This window comes from Monomorium pharaonis, chromosome 6 (assembly GCF_013373865.1).
Source record: "Monomorium pharaonis isolate MP-MQ-018 chromosome 6, ASM1337386v2, whole genome shotgun sequence".
NCBI lineage: Eukaryota > Metazoa > Arthropoda > Insecta > Hymenoptera > Formicidae > Monomorium > Monomorium pharaonis.
In genome coordinates this window covers 8,210,257-8,229,110 of record NC_050472.1, presented here as the reverse complement: position 1 = coordinate 8,229,110, position 18,854 = coordinate 8,210,257, and the positions used below count along the sequence as shown (strand labels likewise).

General features: G+C 30.8%; 1 protein-coding gene and 1 long non-coding RNA gene across 3 annotated transcripts; one reads left to right on the top strand and one right to left on the bottom strand.

The window, feature by feature from the left end:
* Nucleotides 1-267: 267 nt before the first annotated feature.
* On the top strand, nucleotides 268-16,331 carry LOC105841046 (multidrug resistance-associated protein 4). 2 transcript variants are annotated; one of them, XM_036287825.1, is made up of 17 exons: nucleotides 268-932; nucleotides 4,707-4,817; nucleotides 5,522-5,696; nucleotides 6,673-6,903; nucleotides 7,537-7,668; nucleotides 8,474-8,665; nucleotides 8,804-9,112; nucleotides 9,222-9,746; nucleotides 10,124-10,429; nucleotides 10,749-10,937; nucleotides 11,307-11,799; nucleotides 12,065-12,295; nucleotides 12,907-13,146; nucleotides 13,363-13,625; nucleotides 13,696-14,135; nucleotides 14,703-14,832; nucleotides 15,700-16,331. In XM_036287825.1, exons 1-17 carry the CDS (start codon nucleotides 859-861, stop codon nucleotides 15,910-15,912), a joined length of 4,254 nt encoding a protein of 1,417 aa, XP_036143718.1. In that variant the 5' UTR covers nucleotides 268-858; the 3' UTR covers nucleotides 15,913-16,331. The 2 variants fall into 2 exon arrangements, with proteins under 2 accessions (XP_036143718.1, XP_036143719.1); XM_036287826.1 differs by having other exon boundaries at nucleotides 859-932; nucleotides 5,534-5,696; nucleotides 15,700-15,912.
* An 822-nt stretch (nucleotides 16,332-17,153) lies between these two features.
* LOC118645911 lies at nucleotides 17,154-17,618 on the bottom strand. The gene is made up of 2 exons (XR_004963551.1): nucleotides 17,513-17,618; nucleotides 17,154-17,424 (listed from the first exon to the last, which is right to left on the bottom strand). It is a non-coding gene; the product is annotated as an uncharacterized LOC118645911 (long non-coding RNA).
* Between the last annotated feature and the right edge of the window lie 1,236 nt (nucleotides 17,619-18,854).

Here is an 18,854-nt window from a genome sequence, read left to right as displayed (position 1 = left end):
CGTGCATGTATAATGTTATACGTATATTATGATGCCATTACGATTTCGATTGTAAAACATTGTAATTTTAGTAATTATTATTTGTAATTAAGTAATTATTATTTTAGTAAGTTAGATTGTAAGAAAGCGATTTTGTATGAAAGTAAATTATTCGGTTTAGCGGCGCCAAGTTTTTGTAGTAATTTATTAAACAAAAAATAAGTTTTTAATTAAATAAATTATTTTTAACTGTAAAATGCATTGCAAAGAAAACAAATTCTCTTTCATATAAATATTCAAATTTTGTTAAATAAATAAATTTTTTTAATGTCAGTGGTACAATAGAATAATCTAATAATATATAATAGAATAAATTTATATTGATATATATTATAAGAATTTGTGGAATCATACTTGAAAATATTAGATACGTAGAAAGAATTATATGTTAAAGTAATTAGATTTAAAGAGTAATAAATAAAATTTTATTACAAGAATTAGATTGAAAGGGAAAGAAGAAATACGATATGTGGAAAAAACGCGTATAAAATATAACACAACAAAAGAAAACAAGAGAAACGAGAAATACATAAATGTATTTGCGTTTATTCATGCATTTATTCACGAGTTGTTAACGTTTCTCGTACATTATCAGTAACGTATCTAAAGCTGATATGAAAAGTAGCGGCACAATTACCGATGGTTCCAGTAAAGGATTGACTATTGAAAAACGTGCTCTGGGAGAGACGGCAGACAAGAAAGAAGAACGAACGAGAAAAAGAAACAGAAGGAGGAAAGACAAAGAGAGAATAAGAATGACGATCGTTTTGTTCCGCTTAGCTTGAAGTGTCACTAGGTTTTTTGAAATAGTGCAATAGCATGGATAAGAATACTGACGACATGAAGGAAAATCCCAGGGTGACCGCGAACATCTTCAGTATTCTGTTCTTTTGGTTAGTTAAGACTCTCTTAATTATAATTAAAAAAAAAAAAACAAAGAAAAAAACAATACAAAGTATTTCTTTCTATTTTGGAAAAAAGTTTTCTTATAGAAAAAAAATTTCTTCTTGACAGCTAAACCACCTTTTCTTAGAGATATATTTTGAAAATAGAATCTTCTTAAAATGCAGTATAACTTGCTTGTATTGCATTAACTATAATATTATATGTTTTACATTTATAATATATTTTACGTTTTATACATTAAGAAAATGGAAAACTATTTCGTAATTTTTACCGAAAATTTACTAAACTACTAAATTTTGTTAAAAAATAGAAAAAATTCAATCCACTGTAACTTTGTTAAAAATGAATAAAATTTAAATTTCCGAAAAGCATTTTAAAGGTTAAAATCTCTACTTTTGAAAATCTACCGTCATTTAAATGTTCCTGTAAGTTTGACAATTTTTACGTGCAGAAAACTGTAAACCGAACCAAATGCAAAATTTTTATTTCACTTTGTCGGCCTGTCATGTTTTTAAAAAAAGTTCTGCGAGAACCTAATCTTCTTAACGTAAAAGCTTGAAGTTTTCTCTACAAAATCTTTTTTTTCAAATTTGTTTTAATATTTTTTGTTACTGATTTACCTTCAATTAAATAAAAAGTGAGCATTTTGAATTTGATTGCTTATAACTCCGTTATAAACATCGTAGCCCAATGAGCAAAAAAGATTCTTAAAAAACTGCAACTTTGCTCTATCAAATAGAACAGTAGTCAAATTTTGTAAACAAACATTTAAACAAGCTATTAATGAATAAAGATAACATAAAAATTATTGATTCTTTTCTTTTAAGGGTGTATTGGATATACAATCTTAGACAAAAGCACATAAAATTTGAAATACTTAAATATCTACGCCTAACGCATAGTAAATCTAGATGTAAGAAACTTGAACAATAGTTGCAGTCTTATTTTTACTTTTACAAAGGTATTTTTCACGTATTTTGCGACTTTTTTCATTTATGAGTTTAAACTTTTGACAGTGAAAATGTACAATTATCTCAAGTTATATTTAATTTCTTTAAAACGGTGTGGTGAAGACAATTGAAACTTGGCAGATATTTTCATCTATTCATATACTAGATGTACAAAACACTGGTACTATTTCTTCTATATTTTTTTAGCTGTTTCATCCGTCAAGATTGTCTTTTTTTATAAAATAGAAGAATAAAATGTAAAATCAGCGAAAATTAAAATAGTTATAACTCAGCAAGTTTAATGGATGCGTTTTCAGTTTTTTGCAGTACATCAGGAAAACTAAAAGAACAATTTCATAAATTTTTAGTAACTTTGTAGCATTTTGAACTTTGGTCCGATACATCTTTAACCCAGAAAACAAATGCATTACACAACAATAAAAATTTGTTCTTTACGTTTTTTTATGCTTTGATGTATACTAATTTTGACAAAAAATTGCCGAATACTTATGAGCTTTTTTTCAGTGGCCACTATGTTTTTATCAAGCAAAATGTATAAACTTGTAAAATTGTATAATTTCAGTAAGAAAAAATAAAAAATAAATTAATATAAAAAAATTGGTTTCCAGTACATTGACACCACGTTATTGATTGTGTCTACAAAAGAAAAAAAAAACATTCTTTGATTTTTTTCAACAAAAAACAATTGTCAATGTTTGAAAGCTATCAATAAAATTGTAGTAGTCTGCCAACTACCACACAGGCATCTACTGGACGGTAATGCGGCAAGTATGACTTGCGAAATGCTAACAAAAACTTTAAAAAACCGCCGGCGTTAGCATTATCCAAAACATATCACGAGGAGGTGGCACGTATTTATGCTTTGTTCTCTCTCTCTCTCTCTCTTTCTGTGTGTGTGTGTGTGTGTGTGTGTGTGTGTGTGTGTGTGTGTGTGTGTGTGTGTGCGTGCGTGCGCGTGTGTGCTTATACACGAATTTTAATTTCTCTTTTGGTGTGTTTTTGTATTTTTAACTCATTTTTTAGATGCGTATATGATGTGAATATGTGTAGCATATGTATGCGCATGGATAAAATGTACTGACACTAATGTAATTTAATAGTGAGTGTTTTACCTTTATTTGAAATTACGGCTCGCAATCGGTTTCGCATATTATTCCAATGGCGTATTGCTGCCTGAGGAATTTGCTGCCAAGTTTGCTGAAGAGCTCTGACAAGCAAAGACAAATCATTAATATTGAGATAATTATCGCGTACTCTACGCTCTAACATATCCCAAACATGCTTGATTGGATTCAAATCGGGACTCAATGGCGGATATGATAATGTCGATTTGACAGTTCCTCAGGAATTGCTGAGTGTATCGTCGTACGTTATCACTAGACAAAACCCTTGACCGATTCGAATTTTAATTGGTAGAACGCATGGTTGCAGTATCTCACGAACATATCGCGTAGCAGTCAATCCTGGTAAAGGAATGAATACTAGAGGTGTTCGTGAAAATCGAGATATGCTTGCCTATATCAGTACAGAACTACCAAAGCTCGAATCGGTCTATTGCAGTTCTTCGAATAACGTTCGCCTCGATGTCGTCAAACTCGAATTCATCTGTAATTACCAAAACTGCAAAATCTAGAGTCATTCGTAAACAGTACAGAATTTTATTGCCTTTGTTGCCTATTGATCAAAGAATGAGCATAATTTAATCGCAGGCGACGATAATGTTGGGTAAGATAAGAAACCTGCACTGGCTGACGAGCGTGTAATCCCGCTTCTCTTAAACTTAAACGATTTCTTATTGTTGATACTGAGATTGAGTAATGTCTATCATGGTTAATATTTAGCAATTGTACAGTTAAAAACGATTCCGTATTGCCAGCCAGACGATTGCTCGATGTTCGCGACTACTTGTTTCACGGGGATGGCCTTAACGTGGTCGTCTGTGATATGAACCAGTCTCTCGAAATCGAGATTAAATTCTGTTAATGATAGACGGACTTACTCCGAAATTATTAGCAATTAATATATTGTTGATTATAATTTTCTTCTAAAAGGGGTACAAATGCGAGCACAATCCACTTTCAATAAATAACGCAGACATCTTATAAGAAGTAAAGAAAAATATAATATAATTTTGGATAAACTTTCGAAAACGTTATTCTTTTGATTTTTTTGAAACTGTGTACACTTGTTGAAACTGTGTATACTTGCGCATTTTGATGAGTTGATTACGAATATTATAGTGAAAATTGACGCAAATTTGATTTTTTAGGGCGGAAACTACAAAAAAACTCATAAAAAACATAGTTTTTAAAATTTATTTTTGTAAATAGTTGGAATTTCGAAAAATATTTTTTATAAAATATTTGTAAATCTCAAACCGACGTTAAAAATATTCAAAACTTTATATAACTTATCTAACACACACATTGAGTTTTATTAATTATAAATTCATAAATTAAACAATTCCATCAGATTTCAAAAAGTATTATGTGGTCTAATATTATTTATTATAACAAAGGTGTATATATAATATTGAAATCTAATATAAATAAAACTAACTATTAAATATAAAAATAAAGAAATTCCGAAGAAAATACAAACTTTTGGCTGTTCTATTTACCGCGGAATAATATTATTGCTTATTGATGGAAGAAAAATAAAAGAATCGCTGTTTTAAAATGATTTACTCATTGTAGTATAATAAAGTATAAGAAATGTAGTACGTTAAAACAAGTATAGCATATGAAAAGAGCGAAAGTGTAGTATATACCGGTTTTATTTGCGATATAGGTGGATGCGAGAAATATTTATGACAGGAGCCAAACGTGATTTGGAAGAATCTGACATTTATCGACCAGTGAAAGCAGATGAATCCGAGAAATTGACCGATCATCTCGAAAAGTGAGTATTGTTTGCACTAAAAATAAACACATGTTAATATTCTTTATAATAATACTTGTAATTATAGCTTTTATTTTTGCTATATAGAGAACAATTAGCAAACTGTAACAATTGTTTTAATTTTAATTTAACAATCGTTATTTTTAGTTTTTGTTTAAGAAAGATAATCCCATAACAAATTGTATTGACAAGCTTTTTCTGTATATAATTCTAAAACCTCTATCCCAGCAAACACAGAACATGTTGTAATATTGTTGTGAGATTATCACAAACAAAATTTGGAACGAGAGTAACATCTGTTACAACAGTGTAGATTAACGACGCATCTTTCTGCCTTGAAAATAAATTAAATTGCATATTAAATTAATTTTTTAGTGCAGTAACTTTATAAATGACCAATTTATTTGCTATCATAAACTTGGGCAGATCATAGATGATGGATTAATTAATCCATCCCTTTTCTATGCGTGATAAATTATATGAGAACCTCACCAGATTATAGACTCAACAGAATTTATATACAGAGAAAAAATGAGTACAATAAATTTAGAAATTAAATTATCAGAGTGCTTAGCATTCGATATTACGCGTGTAACTGCACGTTACAACTGGGTAAATGTTATTTAATTGGCAAATTTATCAATGTGTTTTCTACTCTTCTAGAAGAAATATTGCTCGGGAACATGTGTCTCACGTACTAACAGATTTCTTTTCAGATACTGGAATCGCGAGTTAGATAAACTGAAGAACCTGGAATACACCATGGGCAAGGACGGGCAGAAAGTGCTGTTGAAAAAGGACCGTCCGAGATTATATAAGGCGATCTTCAACGCCTTTTGGTTACCATATTTCATAATTGGAGTCTATCAATTTATTCAAGTATATCGATACCTTAGAAAATCAATAATTTAGAAAAAAAAGAGCGCATAATACTTCCGATTTAAACAGATCAATATCAGAATGCCTGTTAATTATTAGTACAATGTTTGTGGATAGATGGAGCAAAACTTAAAATAAATAGAAAAGTACCATTTTGCAATTTTCGCAGCTAGCAGAAAATTTATTTTTTTGATATGCGACAAAGCGCAGTTGGAGGAACTCTTTATAAACAACAATATTTACAATGCACGAATGGCACATTGTTGTTAATAAAGCAAAAATTTCAAAATGATGTATTCTATTTTGTTTAATCTTTTCTGCCTATCGACGAAGTTTGACAATATCAAGTAATTTGTGTCCATAAAATGTTTATAATTCATGTTAATAAATAAATAATTTTTATATAAAATGATTTTTCTTTTAAAGCTAGTTGTTCCTTCAACAATTACAAGCGTTTGATTAGTTAGAGTAAATATAATATGATTAAATAAAGATAAACTGAAACAAAACCATTACAATTTTATTAATTAAATGTTTAAAGTATTGGTTATATACTTGTTAACATTTGTTTTGAAAAAAAAAATTGTTTTATGAAATCGTCAAAATTTTATCTCAAGTTCTACAAAGCTTATAACTGAAAATGTTTTAGATAAAAATTATTTATTTTTTAACATAAATTACGAAAATAACCAGTTATATACTACTCATACTTATGTTAGTTTTAAATATGTGAAATTTCATACGTTATTTCGGTTTCAATTTTTTATGGAAGATAAAGAAGGATCAGCAAATAATAGAAAAAGTTGTGCCTGTCTTTCATTAAAATAATCTAATTAATAATCAAAAAAAAGAAAAAATTCTAATTTGGAACCCTCCTTTTCCCTATGTCTTTTTCTTTCTCTTTTCTTCCCTTAGATCTTTTAGATTTCATCAAATTGACAAGCCCATTATTAAATTTTGACACTTTTGCTTTCAGTGCAGCATAATACGCTTATCGATACCGATCTTGCAGAATTGGATCATCGACTACTTTGCCAGAGATCCGACTGGAAGGAACAAGGTAGAACTGAACGACGTGTTGATTTACATTGTTTGCTTGATACTTTGTTCTATCATCTGCTTTATGATAATACATCACTCGTCAATGCTATCGATGCAGTTTGGCATGAGAATACGTGTCGCTTGTAGCTCCCTTCTCTATCGAAAGGTAATGTTATGGAATACAAGTTCTTCCTGGTAAAAGAGAAGAAAGCTTCTTTCTAGTTAAAAAACAGCATTATATTTGCTTTATCTAAGTAATGATTGTATAATATTTCTACGGAATCGTTGGATTACGTTGGAACGCAAAAGATTTATTAACGGGAACACACACACACACACACACACACACACACACACAGGGTGGCTTGCATAAGATATGAAAGTCTGAATGGAAAAATCATGGAAAAATAGACGAGATCAGGGTGAACATAAAAGTCTACCATAGTGTTTGAATATCTCCATTAATAGCCGAGGTACTAATTGGGGTGAGAGAGCGTGAGATAGAGAAGATTAAATATGATAAAGTGTGAGAGTAATATTGAACAACATGAAAATATAGAGTAAGAGATTACGTTTGGCAAGTAATTAGAAGAAGACACAGCGAGTGAAAAAGGAAGTTTTAGAGAAAAGGAATAAGAAATAGGAATAAATAAAAAACATTTGAGAATAAAATTATTTGCATACAAACTGAATATAAATACAGAAGAAGAACAAGTGCAATGTTCAATATAAAAAGGCTAAATGGCGCGCGCGAAGCACGCGCAATGTAGTATTCTAGTTTTTTTTTAAATTGTTGCAGTTATTACGACTGAACAGAGCATCCATGAATCAAACCGGTATTGGACAGGTTATAAATCTTCTTAGCAATGACGTTACTCGCTTTGATCAATTAACAATATTCCTGAATATTATATGGATCATGCCTCTTCAGGTAAATCTTTATTTCTTGAAAAATATTTGTATAAATTCCACAATATTTCAAAATAATTATTTTTTTTTTCAATTAAAATTCTTATTAAAATTTTAAAAAATTATCTATAAAAATGTAATTAAGAATAAGTGTTTAATTAAAATAAATAATCTCTTTTACAGATTATTAACCTATTTAATAATTAATTGATAATTTGTTTTAATTTATTAGATTATATATAACGTCCCAGTGACCGGACATATACCTCTATCCGGACACTTCCACACAAAAACTTAATATTAATCTTAAATATTCTTTTTTTAATAATAATAAAATTTAACAATATTAGTACATTATTTCTAACCGACCGTATTATGTTAAACATATCAATGAGTTTTATGAAATCGCCTCACGGTCTATATCGGATTTTAGTGATGTTATTAAATTTTAATTTTTAATTTTTCTTAGCTTTTTTATTTACTGCGCGCCGACAGGGTTCGTCAGATAAATAAAATTTAATTATAATCTTGAATATTTAAAGATTACAATTAAATTATAATATTATAGTAACAAAAGCATTTGAATTTAATAATAATAAATTTTGTGTAAGTGTTTTGATATAAATACATGTTCGGTTACTGAGATGTTTACATTACTTTAAATATGTTTATTAATAGTTGTTTGATTTATGAAAAGTGTATTAATAGTTATTTGTATGCATCCACGTATTTTACAATTTCACAAATTATAGACTGTAAAATTATCTTTTTTCCTCATTTTGTTATTTTTAAAGAGCTATTTGTTAAAATCATTTTTCCCTTCGCAGATCGCAATCGCGGGTTATATAATGTGGCAAAAAATTGGTTTTTCGACCCTTGTTGCTATCGGATTGCTATTGATCACCGTTCTGATAGTACAAGGATTCTTCAGCATACTCAACCATAAACTCAGAACCATGATCGCGCCACTGACCGATCGAAGAGTGCAAATAATGAGTGAACTCGTAACTGGAATACAGGTATTTTTTAGGGATATTCTGATTATTTTACTTTCAAATAATTTAGAAATACTGGACTAAAGATAAATATTCGGTACAAAATTCTATAAAAAACAATTTTATGGAGCAAACTAGAAAAGATTATGAGCCTCGTTTCAGGTTGTGAAAATGTACGCTTGGGAGAAACCGTTCAGTAAGATCGTCTCTGTGACCAGAGAGCTGGAGATCAATAAGATTAAATTTTCGTCATATGTTCGTGCCATATGTTTGGCCACTGTAGTCTTCATCCAGCGATTGAGCATCTACTTCACTTTAATCACGTTTGTCCTAACGGGGAATAACCTGACTGCTGACGTGACTTACGAAATAGTGACAATCTGTAACATACTTGAACGCAGCGTAGTGTTCTGCTTTCCACAGGCGCTGATAATCATAGGTGAAACAATGGTGTCTATGAATCGATTAGAGGTGCTGTCACATCATTTCCAATTTATGATGAATTCTTAAAAACATTGTTTTCATCATCTTACCGATATTTTTGCAACTTACATATTTGCGACTAAGAGAACTTTTACAGGATCTTCTGCTGATGGAGGAGGTAAATATGGGACATTCGGAGAAGGATTCGCAGTTACAGTTTCAGAAATCAAACGATGCTACTAATCCAGAGAACCGAACGGACATCTCGAAAAATGGGAGTATCAGACTTTCCGAGGTTCAAAGGCTATTTGATTTTCCGGTCTGCGTCAAGTTTCAACATGTTTCGGCCAATTGGATCAGCAGCAAATTGCCACCGACTTTGTGCAATATCAATTTGATCATCAAGCCAGGCCAGTTGTGCGCTGTGGTCGGCGCAGTGGGTTCTGGCAAATCATCTATATTACATCTATTGCTGAAGGAACTGAATCCCGGCGCAGGTTCCGTGACGCTTATTCAGAATTCCTCGAAGAATCTCATTCAGGGCAATTTGTCCAACGGTTACTTTACGGACAATCCGAATCTGCGCATCTCCTATGCTAGCCAGGAACCATGGCTTTTTGGCGGTACTGTAAGAGACAATATACTGTTTGGTCAACCCTATGACAAAGCCAGATATACTCAGGTACTGACTATTTATTATAACTGATGACTGTAAATATATAAAAAAAAATATTTTTGATAAATACTGTAAATATTGCCAAATGTTAAGCTTTATATAATTCTAGCTACATAACAAAATCGTGATAAGCGTCAATTAACAATGACATTTGTATTAATATTTTAATTTTATATTTTCATATTTATATTAATATTTTTTTAAAAAATGTAATATTATTATTGCAACAATTACATTAATAATTAAAAATTTTAAATATTAATATAATATTTATTGAAATATATCTTATATCTTCTAGATTAAAATTTTCTAGCATTTTTTAAGCTTTCTTCCTATCATTTCTTTTTTTTTTTTTGTTGATTAGATACTTAAAAACGTTTCAGGTGGCAAATGTGTGCGCCTTGAAGAAGGATTTTCGACAGTTTCCACAGGGAGACATGACGATGGTTGGCGACAGAGGTGTATCTCTGTCCGGAGGTCAAAGAGCGCGTATCAATCTCGCGAGAGCAGTTTACAGGCAAACAGATCTTTATCTGCTCGATGATCCCTTAAGTGCGGTAGACACTCGCGTCGCTAGGCATCTTTACTCGAAATGTATTACAGATTATCTTCACGGCAAGACAAGGATACTCGTCACCCATCAGCTGCAATTTCTCAAACGTATGGATTACATTGTGGTGTTGGATCAAGTGAGCCGTATTGAATATTCTTTAATTGATTTCGGTTTTTACATTCTATTGTTGTATACTAAATTTTAATTTTTTTTCTATCATTCGATTTAAAAGACTAATTTTTTCAAAATAATTTCGTAATCTTTAAAATAATTCTTTAAAATAAATTATAACCAAAGAAAGAAACTTAACTTTTTTTTTTAAGTTTTTAAAAAGTATTTTTAAATATTATTTACTTATTGCTCTATATGTAAACTATAATTAATTAAAAAATTCTAGTTATTATTAAGGATTAAATGTCCATCACGTATTAAATATCCTGATTTTATTTCTTAAGGGTTTTGTTAAAATGCAAGGAAGTTATAATGAATTAGTACAGTCAAATAATTTTATCGAGATGATGAACAACTTAAATCACGAAGGGCAGAAAAACGAAGAAGAAATTAAGAGAGCCTCGGAAATGTCAGTAAGAAAGATCTCGCTAATGAGACGTGCCTCAGATTCATCAACCGCAAGTTCCATCATTGTAAGACCTTTGCCGTTTATTATTTTTAATTAAAAAGATTAGAAAAGATTAGAATGTGTATAACATTTCTATTTAAAATTATTTGTAGCAAAACAAAAGTATACAATTGTAATACAAAATAATTGAAAAAGAAAACGTTAAAAAATGATATTCGTGTTAAAAATATTTAATGTAGTTTAACTAATTGGCAGCTTAGAAAATAAAAAGTGTTCTTGAAGACTGTACGCAAAAGAAGTGGTTCTCAAATGTCTATTAATTTTCAAATATTGTTTTTTGTATTATTAACAATTATAGCGCGACTACCTCCATAAAACTAACAATCTATAGGCAATCAAGTAATTATACTGTTATTTTATCATTTTTGTACAGCATTCGGACATTGACAATTCGGATTACGTAGAGAATATTTCAGAAGGCGAGATGATGGCACGCGGGCGAATATCCGGCAGAGTGTACAAGGAATATTTTCATCACGGCGGGAATTACTTCATCTTGTTAATGTTGTTGCTATCTTTCGTTATCAGCCAGATTGCTACTACTGGAAATGATTACTGGCTCTCGTATTGGATTAACTTGGAGGATATCAGGCGTATCAACAACGTTAGTGAAGCCAAACGGTATGCGAACATGTATAACAACAACTTTCTGGGATCGATTTTCACTCTGGATCCGGACGGTCTACTGAGCACCGTGGATGCCATATACGTATACACCTTTTGCATCATTGCTTGCACAGCTACTGCGATCTTCAGCAACTTCCTCTACACAAAGATCTGCATGAATTCAAGCTGTAATCTCCACAATACCATGTTCTCCAATCTGCTACAGGCGCCCATGTCCTTTTTCAATATCAATCCCTCCGGTGAGTAACAATCGCAAGATAAAAAAAATTATCGCGTTCTGAAACTCGCTAAAATTTGTAAATTTTTAATCTAAAAGCAAAATGTCTTTGATTTTTAGTTGAGTTAGATATTGTCAAAGAAATAAAGCTCATGATAATTGGCATAAATTTTTACCGCATATTCGTAGTGTTAGAAATCTAAATCGAGCCTTAATATTGATTACTGTTTTTTAATATCAATAATTGAATTTTTCATAAATTTTGTTTAGCAATTTTCGTGTTTCAGGGAGAATTTTAAATAGATTTTCGAATGACGTGGGTACCATGGACGAAATGTTGCCCAGAGTAATGTTAGAGGCGCTCCAATTTATTTGCATAGTATGCAGTATAATGACTATGGAGGTAATACTTAATCCATGGATGTTGATAATAATAATGGTATTGATTGTTTTATTTTTCTTCACAATGAAATTCTATCTGAGAACCGTTCAGAACATCAAACGTCTCGAAGGCATAAGTAAGTATTGAAAGGAGTAACTAAAAAGAATATAAGACAATGTTAACTACTTTGTAATTACTTACTTACTTTGAGTATTAAAAAGGTTAATTAATTAATTTCAGTAATAATATGCCTAATAAACCTGTTGTTAGGAATATATTAGTATTTAAAGTTTAGTCAAGAAAGAACTCTAATACTGGCATCTTTTAAAGTGACACTCCTTTATTTCTTGAAAACTGAACATTGCGTGTATTAATACCGATAAAAGTATAATCTGAATCTAAATTATTAAAGAAATAAATACTCATATTTCATATGTTAATGGCTCTTTTCTATATAAAATCTGAATTCTTTAAATGTGAGAATTAAATTTGGATAATTTTGTTTGCAAGTTGTATAATTTAAACAGCAAGTATATTATTGATAATATTAGATTATTTTACATGTAACTTCGTAAAAATGTTTTGTTTATATTCTTTTCTTCCGTAAAACAATGTAAGATATCTTAGATTTACATGTCTTCTGGATCGTTGGACTTTTGACATCAAATTTTTCATTTCTTATCTTTTGCGAAATCGAGGATTTAGTAAATTTCAACAGTTTTAAAATTTGTTCGTTTATGTTTTTAGCAAAAAGCCCGATATTCACGCACGTGAGTGCCACGCTAAACGGCCTGCCGACGATTAGAAGTAGTGGTGCCGTAATTGAAAAAATAATGCGACAACAGTTCGACGTGTTGCAAGATCGCCACAGTGGCACGTGGTATCTCTCCTTAGCATGCTTTTCCGCCTTCGGTCTTTTTACGGATATTATCATGTGCCTGTTCGTCGGCATTCTTTGTTACTCTCTAGTATTACAGAATGAGACTGGTAATTTACAATTAAGATTACAAATAATTAAAAGATTTTTGTATCAAATATAGTTGCCTAAGAATTTTGAGATACAAGAAATCTAAAAATTATCCGAATTAAATAATCGTTTATTATTTAAAAATAAATATTTAAAAATACATTTGGTTCTTGAATGTCGAAAAATCTTCGAACAAATGCAAATTCTCCGTTGATTTTTATTGTTGATTGCCATAGATAACGTAGAAGATAGTATAGCAGGCCTGGCGATATCGCAGTCATTGAGAATGATCGGTTATCTGCAATATGGCACAAAACAATTTGCCGAGACGATGTCGCTGATGACCTCCGTGGAAAGAATTCTTCAGTACACAGATCTCCCCAAGGAGGAGCCCGTTACCTCTGACAATCCCCCACCGGCCAATTGGCCTTCTACAGGACAATTGAGCTTGAAGAATGTCAGCATGAAGTATCATAAGGATAACCCACCGGTTTTAGAGGTAGGTAGATAAACTGACCTTTGTTCTTGCAGATATCTTTTGTATTTTATTATCTCGTCGCATTTCGCAGAATCTGAATATGACCATCGAACCTGGCTGGAAAGTTGGGGTGGTGGGACGAACTGGCGCCGGCAAGTCTTCCTTGATCTCAGCGCTTTTTCGATTATTTAACGAAGGTCTGGAGGGCGAGATTAACATCGATGGTAGGGACACGAGTACAATGGGTTTGAGCGAGTTGCGCTCCAAGATCTCCATCATACCGCAGGAACCGGTACTCTTTTCTGAGAGTTTGCGCTACAATCTAGACCCTTTCAATCAGTACGACGACATGAAACTGTGGGAAGTACTGCGACAAGTAGAATTAAATGACATCGCACTGGATAACAATATCTTCTATGGCGGCCATAATTTCAGTATCGGCCAGAGACAGCTCATATGCCTGGCCAGGGCCATTTTAAGGAACAATCGCTTACTCGTTTTCGATGAGGCCACGGCCAACATTGATTCGCAGTGAGTTTCAATTCATGATTCTTTAACAAAGAAATTGTTTAATTGTATTTAAATGTTGGTTAATAAAAACAGGTTTTTGAATTGATTAATTATGGATGCAATATCTATCATGAAATTAATTTAAGATATTTAGAAGATAAGATGGTATTATTATTGCCCATTTACATTTGATGCAATAACTTTGTTAATAATATTTTAAATTAAAAGCGATTATTTAATAACTACTCTATTAAACAATTGATACCGAAAGTATTATTAGAATGTCATTGTCTCTAACAGATATAAATAATACCTACACAACTCATAATACCATTTTCTTTTCTATTATCAAATTATTAATTTTCAAATTAATTCAAGGTTTTCACAATGTAGCTCGATAAATGACTCAATCAATTTTGTGATAAATCTAAAACTTTAAAAAAAGATCAGATTATCTTTTTATAAAGTAGAGCAGATCAAATTTTTAACAAAAATTTATGTTTTGTTTCCGCTATGCATTGTGAATGCATGATTTCTGAATTTAACATATTAATTCGTGAATTTATACCACATTTATATCTCTTTTAGCACTGATGCCTTAATTCAGGAAACAATAAGAAGCAATTTTAAAGAATGTACCGTCATCACCATAGCACATCGTTTAAATACCATAATAGACAGTAATCGGATTATTGTGATGGAGAACGGTTCCATCGTGGTAGGTTTCTTTTACAAAACATAAACGTATTAGGAAAAATATTGATTGCAAGGGAAACATAGCTATATATAAATCAATAATGTCGGGATATTATGATGGAATTTAAAAATAAATTTTAGAGACCGATTTTATACAGGAAGACAGTTTTCATTTTTTATTTTTTAAATCGACGGATCGGTAACGACTTCTGTATTTGTCTCGTTGCTCGTTTCATATATGCCTCGCACGGACACATGCATACATAAATACATATTTTCGCTCAAGTTAGACTTCTGTATACAATATTTGAAAGAAGGTCGAAGGGGAAATCATATTATCTTGTTTGTACTATTGCTAGCTGTCAAGCCATGAAACATTCGAGAGAAAATCACGTTACCACGATAGTTATATGGTAAAACTATATAAAATGAAATTTTTTGTACCTCTTTCCAAAGAAAGCTTGTTTATAATAATTCTGTTAATAGTATAATAAATTTCAATTTATCGAAAAAAGAGTATATTTACAAAAATGTAAATAAAAGTGTATAATCATGTAAAATAGATATGTTTATGTGCTAATAGTTAACATTCTTTAAATTTTCTAAAGAATAATTAAAATAAAGTATTACAAAAATAAAGTTATATAAAATATAAGAAATATAAAAAATTAATATTAAAAAATTTTAGTTTTTAATTTAACATGGTTTCTTCAAAATAAAGATCTTGCAATACATAACATAACTTCTTCAAAAAAATCAATGTTGTACGTACACATATTATATATAAAGTATATAAAAAAAAAACGTCAAATTTTTAAGGAAAATTGTATAGTTTTCTCCAAAAAAGATTTTTATGTGGATTTGATTGATAAAAATGTTTTATCAACAGGAATTTGGTTGTCCGTATGAATTACTGCATGACAAACCGAATGGTTACTTCTCACAAATGGTGGAGAAGACAGGTAATCAGATGGCGCTAAGTCTTTTAGAGCAGGCAAAGAAGGCTTGTCAAAAGAATAAGAATCAATGCAAATTAAACTCTTCAGCACAAAATACCGAGGGTGAGGGTGACGACACAATTACAGAACAGTCCATATTATAAATTTTTTCTTATACAAAAAATATGTGTATATAAATAAATAGATATATAGGATAAGATGTGCTTGTATGTTAGTACATTAATTTCTATTTTACTTTTTATTTATTCCCTTAATTATAACATAAATGTTACATTTATTGTAAAGATAATAGAATAGGATTAAATTCTTATTTTTTCGATACTATTTTTGTCAATAAAGGAAATACAAATATCTCTTGTAAAAATTTATTTCTCGGTGTGCTTTTGTGCTTACACTACGACAAGAAAAATTAAATAAAATAATTATTAACTTACTTAAGTAAGTACAATAGAACGTATTACTTTAGAAAAAAATACTGATGTATGATTGTTGCATTAATGATGTATAAATTATTATCACAAAAAAAAAACAGTACTTATTGCCCGGGTGTTTTGTATTAAAATACATATAAATATGTAAAAAATATGTCCATATATGTTTATCACGAGACACGATAGTGTCTCGCGCCAAGTGACCGCGCGAGCGCGAGACCGCCCGTGTATCTTTACGCGAAAAGACGACTTGCGTGCATCCGAGATATCAGATTCTCAATAACGGCTGAACTGATCACTTTTAACTAGGCTCAATCGAAAGTTTGGGTTTGATTTGTATGAGAAAACTGTTTTTATTTTTACTCTTCATGCTCTACGAGTGGAGATATTGTCACGCAAAGACCGAATTTTAAATTTTTCATTTAAGATACGTCGTCGTCATTCTTTATTCTTTGTCCAGTACATGAAATCAACACTAGAAGGCATAAATATTGAACTGTGACAGGTTTCTTAAGTGTTGATGTATACTATATTGATATGATAAATCGCTGTCATTCGTGATATGATCGTTTTTGATAAAATAAAAGATAAATATTAAGTAATATATCTGTAAATTGTACGGTTAATAATTTCTTATAAGAAGAAAAGTCTCGTAGATCCGATAAGAAGTGCGCGTTCGTAGTCGAATATATGCTTTGACTATTTTCCCAACTATGACCTCATAATGACGGATTATAAATTTTTTACAATTCTTTTGTCACACAATTTTATAAATCTTTTTCTATCGGGGTTTATGTGACTTTTCTTACTTTTTCTTCTTATTATTTCTTAATTACTTCTAATTTGGACATTGTCCGGATATAATTAAAAGAAATAGACCAGAATCTGCTTAAGACATTGTTTTTCTAACTATGGGTGCGTTCCGAAATCTACTGCCAGTACTGACAGTACTGTTTTTTCGTTCCGAAATCGTTTTCAGCGTGCTGTCAGCAACTGTAAATTACTATCTATTCTACAAAAATAGACCCTAGGGAATTACTGACTTCCGGCTAATTTTACACATTGTCCGGAGGTAGTGCAAATTCAGTAAAGCATATGGCCGCCGTCCGCCGTACATTAATGTGTATAATTAAAATTGACGAGATTGTTAAAAAATTAATTGTAACAATGGAAACTGTTCGATACGAACTTATTGATGGCGACAATAACATTTATGAAGTGTTTCTGAAAATCACGCGATGATTATATCACACAATATTTTGTTCAATAATGAAATAATAGAGAAATTCTATTTTTTTATTATAATTCCTACCTAAAATGTGCTTTGAATCCTTCATCCGAAAGTAAAGCAATAACATTTTCAATATAATTTTTTATGCGTGGCCTTAATTCCAATGGTCTACGCTTAGTAATCATGTTTAAGGGCCACCGCACAAACTCTTCCATAACGCGTTACGTTACGTTAAGTACTCTATACGAACTTAAGTTGTACTTAAAATTTAACTTAAATCAACGCACAAAGAAATCCTTAACGTAAGAACTTAAGAACTTACGTTAAAAGTTTCTTTGTGCGTTGATGTAAGTTTAATTTTAAGTACGAACTTAGATTTATGGAGCACTTAACGTAACGTAACGTGTTACGAAAAAGCTTGTGCGGTGGCCCTAAGACATTTAGAATTTCTTCCTCATCGTCTGATGAACTGTCACTGTCACTATTAATAACATTCACAATACCTTGCACTGCAATTATAATTGCATTGACATTTGCCATAATTAGATTGTATAAAGTTAGGTTTTTATGATGGCATCAACAGTTGCTGGTTTGACTGTAAACGCATTCCGTTTTTTAGTGTTGCCAGTATTCACTGGCGTTTCGGAACAGCTCAAACCCAGTAACTTCAGTAGCAGTACTGTCAGTACTGTCAGTAGATTTTGGAACGCACCCTATATATATACCAGCAGGGACAACTGGTCAAAGACAACTATTAGATGTATATGGTTTTTGGTTGTAGAAAAATTTTGTAAAACATTTTTTAGATACAGTCATACTTCTAGATTTAGAAGTCAAACTTTACTTAGAAGATACTATTTTAAAATTGCAATCGTTAACATTTCCAATTTTTATCACCGAGATTTAAAAATGTATTTAAATATGCCTGGTATAAAAGCGGTTATATAGAAGTAAGACCAGAGCAATTTAAAACGCCAGTTGATTTTTGTTTTAAGAAAAATTCTAAACCAACATGTGATATTTGCGATGGTATCGCTATAATTACTTGCGCATGGTGTAAGAAATCTCTTTTTTACAACATTTCCTTCATGATCATCATATCTGTAATGATTTTAATCCATAAATAAAAATTAATATTATTTACATAATAATATACCACAATTTGCACACGACGTATCCATATTTCACATTAATACTTGTACAATGTCATGTATAAATGCTTGCAAAGCGGCAGCATTTTATATCAGCATGCTAACGATCTATAGTATACTTTCAACATATTTGTATATAATATATTTACAATATACATATATATATATGCCTACATACACATTTCAAACACATATTCGATGCATCATCACTCTTAAATTAATCTTTGACCGTCTGCCATTCACGTTGAACCTTCGTATTTTGATTTATAATA

Excerpts from the sequence above, each read along its gene's own strand:
- LOC105841046 (XM_036287825.1), top strand. The coding sequence starts at position 859 with ATGGATAAGAATACTGACGACATGAAGGAAAATCCCAGGGTGACCGCG. Across the intron at positions 8,666-8,803 it reads AACTCGTAACTGGAATACAG|GTTGTGAAAATGTACGCTTG; the intron begins GTATTTTTTAGG and ends GCCTCGTTTCAG. Across the intron at positions 12,296-12,906 it reads CAAACGTCTCGAAGGCATAA|CAAAAAGCCCGATATTCACG; the intron begins GTAAGTATTGAA and ends TTATGTTTTTAG.